At 39.4% G+C, this 21,861-nt stretch overlaps 1 protein-coding gene across 2 annotated transcripts in view; it reads right to left on the bottom strand.

Annotated features, from left to right (window-relative positions):
• Window positions 1-21,861, bottom strand: part of zmat4a (zinc finger, matrin-type 4a) — a 92,475-nt gene that overhangs the window by 5,054 nt on the left and 65,560 nt on the right. For both annotated transcript variants that reach the window (XM_025053374.1, XM_025053375.1), the window contains one exon: window positions 12,078-12,174. In XM_025053374.1, the coding sequence (XP_024909142.1) occupies window positions 12,078-12,174 (97 nt within the window). The remainder of the gene's footprint in view (window positions 1-12,077; window positions 12,175-21,861) is intronic.

Here is a 21,861-nt window from a genome sequence, read left to right as displayed (position 1 = left end):
TTAGTTTCCACCACTTGATCTTCTGCTCTGTCTTCACTCTCTTCCTTTTTGTCACTTCCATCGTCATTTTGCACACTATCATCCGGTGTTGTTTGGCTACACTTTCACCTGCCACCACCTTACAGTCTCTAATCTCCCTGAGATTACATCTTCTGCATAGAATATAATCTATCTGTGTGGACCTGCCTCCACCTGTCACCCTATGTTCCTCTTTCTTTTGGAAATATGTGTTTACCACAGCCATTTCCATTCTCTTTGCAAAATCTACCACTGCCTGTCCTTCTACGTTTCTCTCCCTAACACCAAACCTGCCTATCACTTCCTCATCTCCTCTGTTCCCTTCCCCTACATGACCATTTAGGTCTGCTCCAATCACCAGTCTCTCTCTCCTGGGGATACTCTCTACCATCCAATCTAGCTCCTTTCAGAACTTCTCCTTTTCTTCCAACTCACAGCTCACCTGTGGGGCATAACCACTAACAACATTAATCATCTCTCCTTCTACTTCTACCTTCACACACATCAACCTGTCTGACTCTCTTTTCACCTCTACCACATTTCTTACATATTCTTCCTTTAGGATCACCCCTACTCCATTTCTCTTCCCATCTGAACCATGATAGAACAGTTTGTAGCCTCCTCCAATGTTTCTAGCCTTACTTCCCTTCTCCAAGGTCTCCTGCACACACAAAATATCTACTCTTCTTCTCTCCATCACATCAGCTATTTCTCTACTTTTCCCTGTCATTGTACCTACATTCAGAGTTCCAAACTTCAGACTAACACTTCTATTCATATTTTCTATTTTTCTCCTAACCAAACGCCCTCCTCTACTTCTCTGTCTCTGATCCCCTACATTTACATTTATTAGAAGAATGGTATAATTAGCACTCTCTCGTTTCAAGCGAACTTCCTTAGACAAACTTTTTCAGGGGAATTCTGTGCCCTTTGTCATAGATTTGACTATATATATTTTTGCAAACAATAGTAGTTTTATGTTTTCATATTCAGAAACAAAAGATGTGTTGTCATTCTCTTTGTGTTGTTCATACTAGAGATGGTTCGATCTGATACTCACGATTGGTATCGGTCCTATATTGGTTAAAATTTCAGGATGGAACATTAAAAAAAAAAACAACACTAGTCTGTACGATCTGATACCTGAGCCCAACTGCTTAACTTAACTTTGCGAAACATGTCAGAAACAGGGACACTGCCTCAAAAACTATAGCCTGCAACATGATGGAGGAGAAAAGCAGGTACCGGAATCGGCAGATACTCCAAGTTGCAGTATCAATATTTGTGTTGGACATGAAAAAGTAGTGACCAGCCATCTGTGGTTCTTACTAAGAGGGATATGTTGCTCCATTTGCATCAATTCAGTTTTATGGTACAAATAAAAAAAAAGGTTATTTATTTACTGTGTTTAAACACTGCTCTTCAAAAATACTAAATAATAATAATGTAATAAATAGTAGTAATGGAATGAAATCATGTGGTACCCAGATATCCCCTCCCAAAACAAATACTATATTATATTGTATACCATACTATATATATTATGATCATATAATTTTAAAACCAAACAAAGCGTATTTGAGGGTTACTGTTATGTAGTGACATTATTGGTCCATAATTCCTGCAGGTGTTTGGATGTTGTTTTATCACCTCATAACTTGAGACTTATACTCTGTCCAACAGTCTCTGTCATAGACTGACATACCGTCTTACAGACTGGAGAGACAACACCAGCCTTTGTTAAAGAGAAAATCCTGCAGGCAGAACCCTGGGGGTGGGGGGGTGGGAGGTGGGAGGTGTCCACAGTGACGGTGTAGCCGGGGGCAGATACACAACAGATTGACACTAAGCACTGTTTTTGTTGCTCCATTTTACCTGCACATAATAAATTCACTAACTGCTGTCACTGCAACGGAAGCTGCATGTTATCTTCAGGTAAGTTAAACACAGTAATCACAGCAGGAGCGTGTGTGTGTGTGTCCCATGAAGACAAATCAGCAACAACACAGCACAACTGTCAGGTTTATTTTACTGCAGAGCCTAATGGAGCAGAACACACCATGCTGCAGCAAAATGTTCCGTCTGATACAGACGTTAGAAAGCTTTAACTCACTGCACGAAGACACTTTCTCCTCCGAAACCTTAGGATATATGTTTTGTTTTTGTTTTTTTGGACATTTGTCACAGCAGTGGAGACGCTGAAACCAAAGTTGTTGTTTTTTTTCCGCTCCACCTGGTTTGTTCTGCACTAAACTTTAGTTCAGCTCTAATTAGCTATCACTTAGTTTCACTTCAGGCTTTTTGCTCACTTTACGTTAAAATACATTTTGGTATGGCTATAGTTTGCTATTTTTCTTGAAATGTCTTGTGTGATTGAGACCTGGGTTGACTGGCAACCAGAACCTTCTACATGACAAGAGGAAATACAGACCACTCTGTTGAGAAAATAAGAGAGTGAGACATTAATTGGAAAAATGTTAATAGAATTGGTTTAGATTTTTTTTTAATACAGTGCTTTACTTGAAAATCAATAAAATTCTTATGGTAATGTTTTGTTATTCGTTAAACCTAAAATTGGTTCGTCCTTTTTTCACAGTTCCATGAAATACTTTGCTGTTGCCTTTGTGGCTGCCGTAACGTACCTCATATTTCCAGATCAGAAAAAAAAAAAAACATTATTCTTAAAGCAAAACAAACAGATGTAGTGTATAACTAATTCAAACATTTGTTTCTCATAGGTATAAACACTGACATTTCTCTATTCACCTCATTATTTGTAAAAACGTGACATTGTAGCAGAACAAATGGATGATTCCAACCAAGCCTGCTGTGAATCTAATTTTAGAGTAAGACACAGTGAATGATTTGCTGTTGCACTTATTTCTCATATAACAAAACATCCCTGTGAGAGTCCCATACAGACAATTATCATCTCCTCTCTTCTGTCATTACGTTGAAATTGTTGTTGGAATGACATTAAGATGAGCAGGCAGTGACAGAAGACGTCTAAACAGCAGCGGAATAGAAACAACCTTTAGCCTCACGGAGGAATCTGCTGCAATTACTTGATGGAAACTCAAATTGAAATTCAAAGCAGCAGCTAGCATCGTGGACGGTTTTCATTTTTAACCAGACACAGTACCGTCCTTCTGTTATGGTTAAATGTTGACATAGTCTTTGGTTTCCCTGTTTGTCTTAGTTGTTATGCAGTTAAAGAATTTACACACAGCATGATAAAAATTACTTGATCACTTTTTTTTCTATTTCATTCCATAAATTCATAAATTATTAAGTCAGGAGAATACAGGTATTTTAATTAATTTTTTTTATTTAAACTTAATTTGGCAATTTATCTTTACTAAATAAAAAAATTAGATAAATGAACTATTCTTAATGACCATTTAACGATTTTTCAATGATCGGTGCAGTCTATGGTACCAACCAGTCCAGGCCAGAGCGGTACTTGGTAGGAAAAAAGTTTGGGACACAGCTGTACAGGGTTGAATTCAGTCTAATGCAAGTGGTGAAGAACCCCTGGCACAATATGAGGTAAAAATACGAGTCTGCAGGAGTCATCGACAGAAGTGACACTGGAGATGAAGCTCACTGTGACACCCAACGTCACTCTCAGCTCGTCAGCATGGAAGTTAAAGAAGGCATTTGCTGTTTAATAACTTCCTGTGCAGCTCAGCTGGAGATGTCTCACCTCAGCGATGACAACCTCAATATATTCATCAGCTGGAGTGCGAGGAGAGTCTGAAGAGAGAGATTCACTCTGAAATAGAACCTGGTATCTGGAGTGTCTGAAATATTTGTTGTGTTTACTCTCCTTTCCATCCAAATGTCACCACCCAGGGTGTCCTGCTCTCCTCTCCTGTCCTCTCCTTTTCTCCCCTCTTCTGTCCTCTCCACTCCTCTTCTCTCCTTTCCTTTCCTCTCCCCTCCTCTTCTCTTCTTTTCTCCCCTCTCCCTCCACTCTCCTGTCCTCTCCTCTTCTCTCCTCTCACTCCTCTCTTTTCCTCTTCTTTTCTCTCCTCTCCTCCCACTCCTCTCCTCTCCCCTTCTCCCCTCTCCTGCCCTCCCCTCTCCTCTCCTCTCCTCTCCTCTCCTCTCCTCTCCTCTCCTCTCCTCTCCTCTCCTCTCCTCTCCTCTCCTCTCCTCTCCTCTCCTCTCCTCTCCTCTCCTCTCCTCTCCTCTCCTCTCCTCTCCTCTCCTAACCTCTCTTCTCCTCTCCTCTATTCTCCTCTCCTTTCCTTTCCTCTCTTCTCCTTTCCTCTCTTCTCCTCTCCTCTCTTCTCCTTTCCTCTCTTCTCCTCTCCTTTCCTCTCCTCTCCTCTCCTCTCCTCTCCTCTCCTCTCCTCTCCTCTCCTCTCCTCTCCTCTCCTCTCCTCTCCTCTCCTCTCCTCTCCTCTCCTCTCCTCTCCTCTCCTCTCCTCTCCTCTCCTCTCCTCTCCTCTCCTCTCCTCTCCTCTCCTCTCCTTTCCTCTCCTCTCCTCTCCTCTTCTTTCCTCTCCTCTCCTCTTCTCTTCTCCTCCACCATGCTCCCTCTGACATCTTCTTTAACTAGCCAGGAGAAAGAAACACATCCTGAGGCCCAGCCTTTAAATCCCTCTCACACTCACCTGCTCTTACAGACAAACCCAAACATTTTTCAAAGGTGCTGTATATCAAAGCACACAGATTTGCTCTGAAGGCTAAGAAGAGTCTCATAAGTAATTCACCCCACGTCCGGTATAGGTAACGTCGCTGCACAGCCCTGCAGCTGCCCAGAGAAACCACACCAACAACAACTCTTTCAACCTGGCTACTCCGCAACTTATGTATTCCAGTGGCGTGTGACAAATTGTGTCAGCACATTACTCTGTTGGAGCGTTTCCCTCATGCATAATACATCCCGGAGTACACACATTCCACATGGACACTTTAAATCCCTTTGAAGTTAATTCCTTCTCTTTGTGATAAACAGTTGCGCTTGTGCGTGGACGTAACGCCGCTTGTGATTGTTTGTGTCGTCCACAGCACTACAAATCTGTCTAAAGCTGTTTCACTCTGCAACGCCCGGAGAAATTTACATGCCCAAATCCACCGAGTTAAGAACAAGTTCAAAAAGTGTTTGTATGTCCAAGGAAAAATCCTACGAGTCAGAACACTTACAGACTCAGGACTGTAAATAATAAAACACACGGCAAAGATGACGTGAAGCCTGAACTGAGAGCAAGCCAAATCAGAAGTCACTCATTCTATGTCTATTATTATTGTAAATCTGAAAACCACTTGTGTGTGTGTGTGTGTGTGTGTGTGAACATAGTTATCTGAACTAAAATTATGACACACATTTACATTTCTACTTTTTTCATTTTAACAGTGATTGTAAGAGAGGATAATAGAGGACAATATTTTATTGTAGAACAATAGACATTTTATAATAAAGGTAATAATCTTATTTTTATAATTTTATATACTGTGTCATATAAATATTTATTACATTGAAAAGAAAAACCAACTACAGTCCGTCTGATCTGATACCTAAGCCCAAATGCTCAACATGCCGCAAACAGGGACACTATCACCTCCACAACAGCTGCCGGTGGAATGCTGGAGGAGAAAAGCAGGTATCCGATTGATATCGGTATCAAAAGATACTCCAAGTTACAGTATTTAGTATATTTAGTAGTTTAAATGTAATTGTTAATGTAGGATTATTACAAATATTCTTAAGTGAAATTAATGTTGTTTTGAAAATAAAAAATTCAGACTTAAATAACATATATAAATTGGCCTTTCAGACTTTCAGACTTTAAGCCCAGTTTAGTTTAGTTTAGTTTGTTCTCTGTAGGGGGCTTTGAGCTGCACCGTCATCATGTCATTAATCTGTGGTAATCAGAACTGACAGCTGACTCAACAGTCTGCATAAACATGAAAGTTTGTACACATATAAAAACCTCTATACTTGGCAAAAAAATTTATAAAATGATTGTTTTTATTCCTCCAGGGATAAAAACAAGTTCACCACCCATCAATCTTTCACTCTCGAAGGACTGTCAGGCAAACTTCTCCGTCATTTGTCTTTGCTTCAACCCAAATAAACCCACTTTCTTTAAACCCAAATAAATTATCACTGTTCAAAATGACTGTTTAAATAGAAGAAGAAAAATATTTTTGTCACTAAAACAACAGGGTTTCCTTCAGCAAACTTCAACCTGTATGTATCGATATATGTATCGATTAGAAGAGAAATGACTTTCTCTGAAACCATCCTATCAGTGAGAAAATAAGTTCAGGGTTTGGTTCTGATGGAGCTGCTGAGACACAGTGCTGTTGAGGCAGCAGAGCCGAGGATGAGATGCTGTGACACTGAGAACCGCTGGTGGGAGGTAAACCATCAGGGCCTGGAGCACCCCCCTCCCCCCCCCACACACACACACACACACACATCGCCAATGTAATGGCTCTGTGATTTACTGCTGTGAATGCAGGGAACTGTGCAAAATGCCAAGCCATTTTTCACATGACACCCTTTAGATGCACAGCAGAGGGTTTTTATGAACCAACGGTTATCAGTGGGGCAAACCTCAGGCTGTGCTATCATCACAGGTGGGATGGGACAAAAGGACAGAGGAAGCAATGCCATAAAGAGACTGTCATGCTTTCATTATTCTGCCCCAGTTCTCCAACCACCAAGTGCTTAATTAAATCCCCTGTGTGGAGAGATAACTCAGGGATACACTTCACTACAGCGGAACCAGTTATTGTCTTGAATATACATAAAAAATTCCTTTTTTTTTATCCAATAGTTCATTCCCTATTCTGTCCCATCTTATCCCCAGGGAACTACATATTCTCTTTGTTGTATGAGTTAAACGGTGGAGATCTTCCTATCGAAGGGACAGAAAGACAGGTATATTAGTTGTCTTCTATGGTAGATGCACATGATTTAGATGCTTATTTGGCCTCTACCACACAGGGGCATCAGAAGAGGTCACTAGCCACATTCTATGAACAGAACAAAAAAAACAAAAAACAAAAAAAAGAATCATAGAATCCCTAGAACCAATGGCTCACGCTAATCTTTTCCGTCCGTTTGTCCAGAAACATTCAAACCAAGAATTACAGTGAAAATGTGCATGTGAATAATTATTGGTCTCCTAATCTGTTGGAGATGGTTCCCAGCTTCACCTAATGTCCACTGGGAGTTTCCTGATGACCAATTTGTTTTCATGTTTGAATGAGGCTGCAGCTGCAGCAGCCTTTTTATTCTGTGTTAACAAGAGGTGAATCCTGTTTTCCGGTTAACACAGACAGCAAATGCAGTTTGAAATGTGGTGAGAAGAACTGTCAGAGTTGATTAGAGTTTTTTTTTTCTTTCTTGTATGCAGTGAATGTGATCATTTGTAGGCACACATTTTAGTCTGTCTATTTAGAAAATACCCCTGGAAGCTGAGGACCATGCTGGTGGTGATGGTGTGCCACGCAGAATTGAGCCTACAGGGCTATGATTACTCCCCAGACTCAGCCCCTCACATCGACTACCACGCCTGAGAGATTGCTAAAGAAAGACTGTTGCAATGGACCTGTCAATGACACCCAGGGGGATTTTCTGGTGTCTGATTGCTGCCGCGCGGCTGCTGTTTACAGTCGACGGGTGGAAAATCACTGAAAAGCAAACACACGACCCTGAGACTTTTATATTCATGAATGTGTGGAATGCAGTGGTCGTTGTTAATATTTCAAAAGCAGATAAGAGTAAATGTTAGGCTGTGATGATTGTATGTTTGTCTTCACTGCTGACACAAATTGGGGGTTTCAGATTTCCATATATTTTGCAGCCTGGTGACAAATTGGCCCAGAGCTACAGCCTGACAGACGAAAGAGCGCCTCTTAGTGTTTGACAGGAAATAGAAAAATAATGATAAGCCAACGTTTATGCTCAGAAAACAGGGATTTATGTTCACAAGGCTTTGACTGAGCCGGTAGACTAATCAGCATTCAATGTAGGCCGTGCATGTAATTAATGATTAGCATTTAGGATGCAGTATAAGCAGCTTTTTACACCAGCTGATGTGATTCTATGAATGATTTAGATGAAGTCAAATGAAAACAAATGAAAACAAGGATTAAGTTGTGTTAGATCAGGGGTGTCAAACATACGGCCGGGGGTTCAATCTGGCCCACGTGATGAATTTTGAAAGTAAAAAAAAGGATACTTCATGTTCATGATAGGTTTGCTAAAATTGTATTTTATTAAATATGAAGATTGTCTGATATACTTGTACCTATGTGCATGAAAACAAAGGGGAAACATGTACTTATTGTTTTTTATAAATAATTATGTTATGATTGTACTATAATAAATGTGGTTTAGATGACATTGGTGTTTGTGTGAGAATAGAGAGAATTAAAAAGCAAAGATAAATTCTGAAAAAAGAAGTTGGTAGAAAAATGTCAAACATATTCTCTGACCTGATATGTACCTCTCACCCTTGTTTCAATAAAAAGCCATACGGGACGTGTGAAGTGCACAGATGAGATCGCATGCATGTCCATGTGTTTTAGGGGTGGAGGCTGAAGAACGTCCTCCTGCCTCCAGCGTAACAATTCACCATTTCTGTTTCATGTCAGTGGGCTAAGCATGTACGGAGCAAACCGCCTGGGTAAACAGGATGAATCTTACTGCTGATGTCAAATTGACACAAACAGCTGGATATAACCCGGATGTGGAGCAGAGGATTGAGTGTGAGTCATGGATGATTCATGTCTGACCGTGTCAGCGCTGTCGCTTCAACACTGTTACATTTAGATAAGGTGAATTTCAACAGGAAAACTCCAAAATATTATATATATATATATATATATATACATATATATATATATATATATATATAAATAATATAATATATATAGTATATAATACAACTGGTATTCATTACACCCACCACAGTTGTACTGAGCAGGGTCTAAAACCTCTGGTGAGTCAGGGTCTCTGCAGGAGATTCACATGCTTCAGCACATCTGTGGTTAATCAGTCTCTGCAGCCCAGCACTTTGGCCACAGTTAAGACCTTTCTGTATGTACACGTGTTCCTGCACATGCATGTGGTGGCCCGTGATGGATGGCTACCCAGGGGGAGGTGATAGCACAATAATTACACTGTCAGCCTCAGTTGACCTATTGATAGCAGGCTGTGTCTACACGGAGGAGTGTTCAAATTAACCTAACATTTCTTTCCTGCTCACTTCTTTTAATAAGTGCTTTTCATAATGCACGAATGTGTGACTTGGAAATTAGCAAAAGTGGAGTTAAAATATAAGAATACATCTGGACCTGACAGGGTGTGATAACAAGGCTGAGACAAAGGCTGTGGCTGCAGACGTGGTGTGAACAGTGACTTAGGTTACTTGCATGTCTATGTGAACCATTGGTTTCCACCCTTTTTTGGCATGTGACCCCCATTGTTACATCACACATTTCTGGTGAAACCTCAGAGACATTTGAGAAGCAGTCAATGTTTCAGTCACGTGATCACAGCCGTAAATCAAGAATCGCCGGCCTCATTTTTATAAGCTCCATTTTATTATTTATTATTACTCATTAAAGTGGAAGAATGCAATTGTGTTTGATGTTTTTAATCACAGTTGTATGAAGGATGGTGATTAGTTGAAAATTACTTTTATCAATATTTTTTGTACTAAAGAAGTACTAAACATTTCGGCCGATGCAATTGTTGGGTTGTTACCCCAAGGTTGAAAAACACTTTGTAAAAAGAAAGAAAGAAAGAGAGAAAGAAAGAAGGAAAAAAAGAAAGAAAGAAAGAAAAAAAGAAAGAAAGAAAGAGAGAAAGAAAGAAGGAAAAAAAGAAAGAAAGAAAATAAGAAAAACAAGGACAAAAAATAAAAAATATATATAAGGAAAGTAAAAAGAAAGAAAGAAAGAAAGAAAGTGGACAAGGAAAATCATGGAAAAGTTTGGATTGACAGTGGGAGGTTAAACTGGCTCAGAACTATAGTTCATCCTTGAAGATTATAATGGGATTATTGCTTTAGCACCAATGTCAGCTTGTTTACTATGTCCTTAATGTGAGCGTGTAGAAGAATCATTTTGGTAATGTGACTTTAATTATGCAACAGATGTCTCCGGTTCTTAGCCATGATTGTCTGTGTGAAAGTCTCATCAGTTTTCAGCGAACTACTTATTATACCGCAGTGGTTTTCCTTAAGGGCTCTCTGACTCTCAATCTGTGTGTCATTACATTCTGTGAATCAAAATGCAGACACAGACGAACCTATGGTTCTTCAGTCCAAGGTCAGGAAACATTATTAAAAAAAAACTCTCTTTTTTATCTTGCATCTGCAAAAATCTTCCTATGTGTAAAGCATGATTCGCTGCTACGCGCTGTCAATTAAATGAGACATTGGTGAGGACTAACTATTTTGAAAATTGTATAGTATAGTTGAGTATAATATAGTTGTATAGTCAGATCTGCTCTTGATAGTGGCGACCAGGGTTTTGTTAAAAAAAAAAAAAACACTCATTCTCACAGGCTGTAAATGTTTCTTCACAGCATTCAGAGCTAAAGGACACCAGACGCAGAGGAACTGTTCCCTTAGCTCCTCTCTCCTCTACTCTGGAGTTTTGTAAAACAGATTTTGTCAGACTTTGTCTTTAGACCAAACCAGCAGAAAATGAGAAAATGAATTAAATGAACCTCAGGAGGCACTGTGGGACATGTGGAGGAAATCAGGCATCTTCTGTTGTTGAATGTTGTTAAACTGTAAGAGCTGTGCTGTACAGTATGCTGTGTGTGTGTTTGTGGTGATGTCCACAAAAACCCAGTTTATTCTGACAACTCAGTGCAAGACATGCATGGCTGCAGCACGTGGCTGTTAAACGGCATGTCATGTCTCCTGATGTCTGCATCCTCATGGCTGTGTGTTCATGTGTGTGTGAATGTGCAGCCTCGAAGAGGCCTAGAGGGGGAATTAATTCCAGGACATGCACTGTGGAAGCCACATCAACTCCCACCTGCTGCCTAGCGGCCTTCTTGCAGAAACCCATATGTTTTAGTTAAAGAATTTGAGTCCAATGCTCTGAGAAGGCTGAGAAAAGAACAGGGAAACACAGAATGAACGGAAAATACTCCATGTCCTGATTTGTGTCCTGACACTGAAACCCAAACTGATGTGCTGCAGTCGGATTTGTCCATAATATGATATTGAACGTTATGTACAGCGGAAATAAACTGTGGAAGTAAACACTGGGTGTTCAGAATTCAGGATGTACATGCAGGAGATGTACTTTATACAGTACTTTGACTACTGTGTATATATGAGCAATTTACACAGGACTGGGACAATAGCTGTAGACTTGGACTTTCTTTGGTATATTAACAGTATCTTTCAGATTTACGCTCAACAGAAGGAAATTCCATTGCTTTAGCACAGGTTAGCAGCAGGCTTTGTTAAAAAAAAGAGAAAAAAACCCCCAAAATAATAAACTTACAACATGAATTGAAGGAACTAAGATTTTCAGTGTTCAGCAACACAATGGAACCACAATATGATTTTTTGCTGTCTGTGATAACAGTTGTGTATACTGTAGGTGCAATGTGTGAAAATATATGTTTTTACCTTTAGTTTCATTTCGGTTTAAAAACTCTTCCCCTGGTTCTCAGTGACTACACCTGTCTGAACACAGGGTTTTCCAAAAGGGCTTTTGTTTTATGGCTTGATCAGAGATGGAGGCCTGAGAGAAACATATTTCCAGCAGAAAGAAACGCTTGTGGATTCTCAACATGAAACCTTTACTCATCACCTGTTCCCTGCACTATCAGAGGAGGAAATTAGATCAAATAAAGGATTTCCATCTGGACTCGAACCTGAATGATGCCCTCAGCTTAGATTTCTGCTTTAGCAAAACTATGGTCATCATTTATGCATTAAATGAGTAATAGACTAATGTTGAGTTCCGAAGAGAAGAAATGTCCCTAAGATGCAGGAATCTGGAATATAAAAACAAAGCTTTGCAGTAGAATGCTGCAGTAAACAGCAGCCAGTTTAACTCACTTGTTTTGGTGCTTTGAGCCCTGCAGATGTGCGTGATACTGTGCCACAGAGTTCAGCGTGACGCTGCACACTTCACAGGTGTAGCTCCGCTTCAGACCTGCAAGCAAATAAAAAATAAAAAATAAATCAATAAAAAATCCCATAAGAGCTTGGAGCAGCTTGAACTCAGCTTGAATTTTTTTGTAGCTTAGCTGTTTTGTGTGTGTTAGAGTTTGACACAGGCTGCTGGTGGTAATGGAGTGAGGAAAAAGCATTCAGAGCCGCAGCTCAATCAGAAGAATTTCAATTCCACTGATAAACATTTCACGGCTCCACCTGCACGCCAGCATACACTGGGTTCGCTAAGTTCAACAAAAGACAAATGGAAACTTTTCCTTTTGACTCTGGTTTTGGTTCAATTCCACAGACTGACCCTAAAAAAGAATGAGGAAGTAAACGCAGAATGAAAGAAAACAAACTGGTTTGTTTAAAAACAATCACATTTGTTGCATTAACTGGTTTGTATATGATCAGTTCCAAAAGGATGCTGTACATTCTGTGAAAGAGCAACTGTAGTATATTTTCTCTACTGCATTCATCATCAGTTTGCAGGGAATTAGCCATTGATGTAAATGTTTCACTGCACGTTTGCGTTCACACTTCAAAGAAATGCACACTTACTCCCCAACCGATGCACATTAACTAATCCACCTCCAGATGGGGGATTAAATTCTAAATAAATTCATTTATCCTGCATTACTTTCACCAATATGAGAAAGTTTCTTTAGTGCAGCTGATGTACTCTCTCCACTTCTTTTTAAAATCTCGATCAGTGATATGTCACACATGTTGCTTTCATCGTTATCCATATTGGAAGAATGAAAAATTCCCAAATATCTCGTTAATACTACACGATCGACTCCAGAGTCAGAACATGTTCCCTTTACTGCCGTTCAAAACAATGCTTGTTACAGTGTGGCGGATTTGTCATGATTAGCTGAGAAGCAACGCTCATTATTTTAAAACCTGAACAGCATCAAATAAATCCACACATCAGTGATTTATTTCTCATCACGGAAATGTAATAACACTCATTTGTTATACAATTTAAATATGTTTTGAATCAGCGGCCTCTTCACCCCTGTACAGTCACTGAGTCTGAAGCTTGTTGCTGTGACGTGTGAGCAGCCGTCTTGATCACTGTCATGATGATAGAATCTAATTGTAGGATGAATAACAGTCATCTTGATTGCCATGCTCTCAAAAATTAAGTTATAGCCCTCCATAAATAAGCCTGGGAGCAAAAGGCCAAGACAGTATAAATGTCAGCCTGTAGTCATTGAATCATATTTCCATTTTCTCCTCAATTTGAATTCCTCCTGCTGGTGCTAACAGCATTTATTCTAAATCATCGCTCCAGAAAAGTGTTTCATTTTTACATCTTGTTGCAAGTGATTTTTAATATTTGCAATTCGCCAAAAAACTTGCCCCTGAGATGATGATGTCAGCTGTTTCTGGCAGGTGAAATGCACTTTACTTTTCTCCCCATCATATGTGCAATAACGGCCCTGTCAGTCGAGTGCCGCCACGACTGAGATTTCAATTTTGCCCAGCCGTCCCCTGACGCCACGTCATGAGCTGACACTAAAGTTCTGTAGCGGGACACTGGAGGTTCTGCTCTGCAGTTGGCCCGGTGACAGCTCGCTTCTCAAACGCTTTGTGAAAGGGTGAAAGATTCTGGTATCCATCACTGCCACAGTCACCTGCAGCTCCTCAGTCCCAGCGCTGCCCTGTGTGAGAAATGAAGCACCAGGGGCCTCTGAGCCTCTGCAGCTCCTTCTCCTCCATCACAGTTACTTCCTACATTCTGACGAATTGCTGGTAAAATGTCCAGGACCCATTTGTTTTGCTTAACTTGGCCCCTCAGGTGAGAAGCTCAGGAGGAGATGGAGGAAAACATTCTCACTGCAGTCTCATCTGTTCTAGTGCTGGGTATAACTGTAAATCCATATAGGCAGGATGTGAAGCTGGAGTCAAGTTACTGTCATAGAGATGACCTTGAAAAATACAATTACAAACTAAAGAGCTCTGAGGCAGTACAACCATTACTCAGATCCAATTATCACACAGACACACTGACCCACTGTCCAATTTTCCCACACTATCATTATACATGTCTTGTGCGTAGGCTACATAGAAAAGATAAGATTTATCTTTTTAAAGTCACGCTACTAATCATGATTTCAAAACTCTTAAGTGGTTCCATAGTATAGCAGTAGGTCCTGGTTTGAGAGGAACCAATATCCCTAGTGGCTTCTCCCATGTGGCAACCTGTGAGTTGCAACCATTTACTTAATGGTTGCAACTATTTTTCTTCCACTTGATGCACATACAGTCCTTAATTGTAGTCTATTACAAATGTAAAATATGAATTAATAAGATATTTTTATATCTGAGGCAAAGTGAATTCAGGCTCAGCCTCAAGAACAGAGTATGAGGGCATTGGGAGCTTTGATGTTTTGCTCTGCACCGCCTATGTTTTCTTTTGTGCCACTCCAGAGAGGTATTACTGAAAATTCTTGTTTGGTAAAACACAATATACTTTCTAAAGACCTGCAAAATATGTATGGCATTTGTGACAAAGAGCTGACTTGACTTGACTGGAAAATGTAGCACATTTTGCTTCACTATGCATGACGTTGACTTGCTGCTTGTGGATCTAGAGCTTTGTCTGGTGCTCATATATTTTCTTCCTTTTCATTCTTTCAACCCAGGATTGTTTTACACTACAGCAGATTCTCAATGGTTGTCGAGTTAATTCATTTCATTTGTCCTGCAGTAAATCTCTGTTGTCTCACAGCTAATTGAGACCCATTGCCTGAGCCACTGGGAGGAAACCGGGTGGCAGTGTGACTGATCAGTCCTCCGTGTGGTCTGTTTATGTGCAGGGAAAAAGGTTGGTGTGGGTCTAAGGTTTACGCTAAATTAACTAGCAGCCATCTGCTTCACTCAGATGGTGCAAGTTTAGCTCCTTCTCTCCCTGACTGTGGCAGGGCAGCAGAGCTTCACGCGGCATATGCTCCATCTGAACTCGGTTGAAATCAATTGTTCAAACTGTGAAGAAAAGAATAAAACCATATTTCAAAAGTTTCAACGTCAGATTTGGGAAATGCACAGTAAGTGCTTATTTAAGCAGACACAAGTCGGGACAAACATCTGAACCTCCAACCTCGTGTTTTAATACAGATACACAGTTGGTCAGAACGCTGACGGTTGCCACAATTATGGATTTATTTCACTGTTGATGATAGAAAAAAACATGAGGCCAAAGCAGAAGCTGTAGAGGAGAATGTTAATATGCTGGTATATATGTATAATATATGGTATAATATAGGCTATATATAATTTATATGGCCAAGATTTGTCATGTGTTTTATTTGGTTAAAAAAAATCACACAAAGTTTTGGAAAAAATTTCCAAAAAAGTATTGGTGTCATATCAAATAAAAAAATCTGGTAATGTCTATAACATCACTACTGACAGCAGATTCAATACTTGACTTCGTCGTCTACGTCTCTTCTTTGTGTGAATGGATGTGAACACACAAACATCAAGATGAAGCAGTTTCACTGCACTTGACAGGAAACAGCTGCATGACCGATCACCAGGGGCACTGTCAGGTTGTCTGCTCTAAAATCCCACTCTTCTGGGGCATTTTTTAAAATTGAAGGCAGCAGATGAAATGCAGACATGAACTAAAATGTGAGTGAATGTGAAGTGTAAAAATAATCAACACTAACCATTTGGTTCAAGTGGAGGTTTTTAAGCTCATTCTTTGGCCGATACAATAGGTTTATACAAAGAAATCAAAGAAATTAGCCATAAAATGTGCAAAAACAGATTCAATTTGAAATAGAATATCTGAAAGGCAACTAATGAGATTATGGTCTGCTTCTATTTCAGTCAATTACACTTTAGGAAGGGGGCACTTCATTGTTATTTTGCAGCTTGATAACTGAAACAGCATTTGAGACAAAACTGAGATACCAAAGGCATAAAATTAACCAATGATAAAACATTAAGAAAATTAGAATAAAATGGGAAAAAACACAGACTTGGATATACTCTAGAGATAAAGCCTTTAGCAGAAATACCCAGAAGTTAGCAAAGAAGAAAGAAAAATGATCACGTCCATGTTGATGAATTTTAACCAAATGCCCCAGAGGCAATTTAAACCTCTCATATTATGATATTTCCAATTTAAAAACATTTTCATGTCTCCAAGTGCCAATTAGTAATTAGAAATGATTTAAGATTCTGGTTGTTCAGTATTATATTGTACGGCATAATAATTGCCACAGAAGGAAAGACTTTTTTTCCTGTCTGAGTTACTGGTATGTTGGACATTTTAGAAAAAAATGTATAAAAAATGAATTGATGTTGTAGTGAAATATGTGCCTAAAAGTAAAACTCATCTTCTAAGTGTACATTTCAAGAACTTTTAATTATTTTTATCATCCACAAACACTAAATCAATCTGACGTGACACAGCTCATCACTGCGGCACTGATAAACTCAGTCAACTCATTCTGTGTATTCTGTAGTTTCTCTAGTTCTCTAGTTCTGTAGTTTTATGACACAGATGCGTTGGACAACACAGACTTTTTATGAGGAGAATAAAAGAGAGGCAGACTGAATCTACTGCTAGTGTGTTCTACAAACTGAAACTGCTTTTTCTGGGAACAAGTGGTGACTCAAACATTAGTTATATGTAGGAACGGGCTGCGTAAATGTAACATAAAGCAGTATGTATTTTTATAGCACAGTATAAAGGCTAATTAGACAGCATTAGTCAGTCTTTTCAGTCTGAAATCACAGCCATGTTTTTTAATCTTGCAGATGCTTTTAGCAGCCTTTTTCATTCAGAGGTATGTTTAGCACAAACTCACAACTTATTTACCCAGCAGCCTGTGCTATCCACTGGACCTGAACTGCCCTGCACCCTTTTGCTTACAGACCACTAAATGGTCACAAACTACACACAAATGTGACCTTCATGCCATGAATGGTGACACAGATTATAACTTAAAACTACAAACAAGTAGGCCAAAAAGGTTGAGTAAAGAGCTAAACTCTCCTCAGTTTAAGGTGTAGTCTGAGATAAACTGTATTGTGTTTACCCTTGAACATTCATGCCTAAAGGTCATAGTCAAACCCTCATGGCTGAAAATACACACATTGATCCTGGTAGAACACTGTTTTTATTGTCTACACCGTGTCATATTTAAGGCTTCATGGAGTTTCATGAGCGTCCACCAGTGTAGAGGCAGCATGGTGTGGAAACACATCAGTGCTTTGGGTCGGTTTCAGTCCCATCACCACTTTCTCGGGAGAACCACATACGTTTAATGATTGCAGGTAAGTTGTCATTACAGGGAAAAAGAAGTCGTAGATGAGAAGAGAATATTTCCTTACATCCATAAACACACACAGGCACATATTTAATCAAGTCATCCTATGTGCTACTGAGTCACTAACAGTGACAGAAATGGGTTCATTTGAAGAGGGATGGCTTGTTCTATCTCTAGACCCTACATGTCTCCACCAATCAGCTTCAGTCCCAGTCTCTCCAACCTGACCGTGCTTCATTTGTCTCAGCAGTCAAACACTCACAAAGGACTTCATTGTAAAGGAAATACTATGACAGCCTGTCTCATAATTACAAACGCTCGACCCCATTAAGAAAATGCTGCCACTTACTTCAGTTCCTTCTGTCTGCGCCTAATTATTACAATTACATCCACTTTGGCGAGGATTAAAATGATAAGTGCATCCCTATGATGTCGGCTGGTGTTGGAACATCACAGTGGGTAAAGAGTACACAGCTCAAAATGACAGCATGCAGACAGATTTGTTCATTAGATAATGACTTAATGCCTGAAGACTGAACAGTGTGTCCCAGAGCTCTACTTTCTGTAAAATATGAGATTAAAGGTATGTTTGTATAACTGGAGGCACAACATCAATTTAACAAAACACAGACAACTAATATCTTTAACAAATGAACATCTGGTCTGACAGCAGTTGGTTTCAATTCAAAACCAAGAAAGGTTGATTAAAAAGGGACAATTAAGATTTTTTACCATATAAAAACATATCACATTATATAGTACGAGATGGTCTAAATCCAAATGATCCAATGATCCAAATGATGGAATTATGAATATAAAAAATATAAAAATATATGAAAATATAATTTAACATTTGGCTTCATAGAGTTTCTTCACATCTTATTTTAAAGTTTTTGGCCTTATATATATATATATATATATATATATATATATATATATATATATATATATATATATATATATATATATATATATATATATATATATATATATATATATATATATATATATATATATATGCTCCATTGCTGCAGCCCCTTGTTAGGCTGCTGCACTGGGACATGATGTGTGAAGATGAAAGTCTGATGTTTCAATCTCTTACAGAATCCCCATTATATTCCTGGCCAATAAAAAGAATTAAATACCAATCATGTCTGTATTTTGCTGCAGTTTCAGATAATTACAGTGATCTACGACACCCGGGTGCACCCTCGTTACCCAGACNNNCAGGAATAAAGCGGTTCTTCACTCCAATTCTATCTCTTCTTCTCCTAACACACTGAAAATAAGCGGAGTGATGGCCAAAGATAAATCCTGGATCTGAGACCATATCTGTAATTGAACGATATGAGGAAACACAGCTAACAGGTTATCGTGTGCAGCTATTTAAAGGTAACGCCCTTCAATAGGACCATAAATTATACTTACTGTATCTTTTATTAAACTACACTAAAAGGTTCGAGTTCAGTGTACAGTAGTGTCCAAACAATTTAGATTCAGATAGATGATGAAGTTTTACACAAATGTTTTCAGAGAGTAAAAGCAACTACAGAGGGTGCTCTACTTCCATCTGAATTCCATTCCTACAACACGTAAGTATGTAAGTAATTTTTGCCGTAAATTGGAACTCACATACTACACAAAAGCTCACTCACCTATGCTAACACAGTGATAAGATCATAATCCAGGATATAAATACATCAGAGTCTGACTTACACCTAGGAGCCATAATGAAGGGCAAAACGTTTCCAAAAAAAAGAATGAAACAACACATCTATCACAATCCACTGAATGGCTAATTACTTATGTTATTGTAAGCATAAAATGCTGCTAATGATCTTGATGAAAACATTGCCTTTAAAATATAAACAGGTTGTTTTTTACTTTTACTTTCTCACGAACATCTGTATAAACTCAATTTCTGCGGGAAGTAACTTCATCATTCATCAGCAAAACACTGAACCTCATGTCGATCAACATTGCTAGCCGAGGCACAGTCTTAATTAGTTAAGAGGGAAAAGATGAGACAAGCTGTGTCTAGAATGCTGCTGTCCTTGTTATCAGCAGGACCACCTTTAACAGAACACAACAACACAATATTTGAAAATCCTACTGGCTCCCAGTAGGGCACCGTATATATATATACATATATATACGGTGCCCTACCTTATGTTTTCTGAACAGTACTATATAAATGTGAAACATTTACATCATCATCGGCAAAATGGCTGCACTGTTTTGTGGAGGTTTAATTTATGTATCTGCTGTTGACAGTCAGTGCAGCGTATCCACCTCAGATACTGATAAAACCCTGATGGTGCTGATGGTATTGTAGTATGGAATGATTTGTGTGGAGGTGAGCTGGTCTTCTGGCCTCATCTCATGAAGAGGAGGTCCCACAGGAGCACAGGGAGAACAATCAATTCATTCAGCCGTGTGTGGGCCGCTGTTGATGAGACAGGATCATGAACAGTGGGTGGGAGAGGCAGAGATGAACAACAGCACTTGCATCCACTGAACTCATCAGTAATCTGGTCATGTGATTCATCAGATGATGAACATTGATTTGGAAGAAAAAAGATAAATGTGAGATAAAATCCAATATATAATCCCTGTCCTGTGAAAAAAAGGGACAGGCCACGTCCGATGAATCCATGGGTTTGGTTTATTTATTAAAATTATTTCAAGTAATCTGGCCACAGCTACTGTTTTAAAATTCAACTCCTAATGTTGGAATAACAATGTTCAATCATTGACCACTTCAATAGCTCTCCCTTTTTCTAAACTCATTAACTTACAAGTTTATACAGCACACCTTGTTCCATCATGCACTTTCCTGTCCACTAGATTTATATTCATGAAATGGAAAGAATACTGTTTGCAAGATTTTTTTTAATTTTAAGGGTACAGGGGTGGAATTGAATTAAAATATGTTGCCAAATAAGTGTTTGGTTTTTTAATCGAAGAAATGCCAGCCAGTTTCCTTGTGTGTGGAATTACAGTGACTTCTTGTTATTTAACTGACAAAACCATTTTTTTATTTTCTATGGACTAAATAGTCTGTGTTCTGGAAAAGTCAAAAGTCAAACTGTAAAAGTTTTAAATTATCCAGAATTTCTGCACAAATGCCTCTGGCCCTGATTCAAAAGCTGAATGAAGCCATTTGTTTTGAAAGAGACCATGACCCCTTTTATAAGGCACTGCAGTGAGAACCGGAAGGGAAAAGTATTAAAACATAGTCATGGACTTTCTACATGCCATTTGCTGATGGTGTGTTCTGTCAGTACTGCAGCAGATGAAACCTCATGTTTGCACTATTGATGAGAAAGTCTGTAGAGAAGCAGCTCTGATTCACTCCCTCTGGAGTCTTTCAAATCTCTGACCATATTTGCAGTAAAATGAACAACAATGACCTGAAGAACTGTTTTAAGGTGAGTATGAACATCAACTTTACAGTGAGCTCCATCCTTTTCTCTACAGTGAGGTCCTTTAGATGCACATACTGTACCAGTACTCTGTGCAGCTGAAAAACTCGTTAACAGGCAGAGGACTGAATGTGCAGGGGAACAGTAGAACCCTGAAGTTCTTCTACAGCTCAGAAACAGGAACAGTGAAGCACTAATGGCCCTTCAGTGAGGATAGAACAGCAGAACTTCACCCTTTATCTGCGTCAACTCTTGCTATCATCTATCCATCACGGCTCAGCTCTCAGCACACAACAACACAAATATTGTGTAGACTGTGCTACGACCGAACCCTCTCCTCCTCCAGCTGTTGAATTTTTCATTACATGGCGATCTTTCGAGGGACACAAATGTATTTTCTCAGCAAGGACTGCGCAGGAGGTCAGATGAAGGAAGATGCAGACTAGAGAGAGGGAAGTGCTGTAAAAGATGGAGCAGACTCCCGACTACTGCTGTATCCTCCCCCCTGCTGTAACAGCCCCTCCTCCACTACAGGCTCAAAGAGCTGGGTTTGGCCTTACAGGATGATTTGCCACTTTATTACTAATTGATATTCGTTGGATAAGCGATGCTCATTAGCACAAGTGCTGAACGGTGAAGCTATAGCCGGCTGACATTTTCAGTCTTTGTAATGGCTGTTGCTGAACTTCTTAATGCAGTGCAGAAAGCGAGGAGAGCAAAAAAATGAGAGTGAATTTAGAGGCTGAACTTCAGTCCATCAGCCAAAAAGTTCTAAATGGTCAAAAATAATGGAACACATTTCCTGCCTTCTTACCTAAGTTATATGTGCATGACAATCCTACAGATTCCACAGACACAGGCCGGTTACAAATTGCGTAGAATTTATACCGTTTTCACAATCGACCCCATAGTTGTCGAAGCGAATACACTTTTGTGTTCACACTGATGTTTAACACTGGATTCCCTACA

This window comes from Cynoglossus semilaevis, chromosome Z, assembly GCF_000523025.1.
Source record: "Cynoglossus semilaevis isolate Cse_v1.0 chromosome Z, Cse_v1.0, whole genome shotgun sequence".
NCBI classification, from domain to species: Eukaryota; Metazoa; Chordata; class Actinopteri; order Pleuronectiformes; family Cynoglossidae; genus Cynoglossus; species Cynoglossus semilaevis.
The sequence above is the reverse complement of the archived record's forward strand: the minus strand, read 5'-3'. Positions and strand labels throughout refer to the sequence as shown.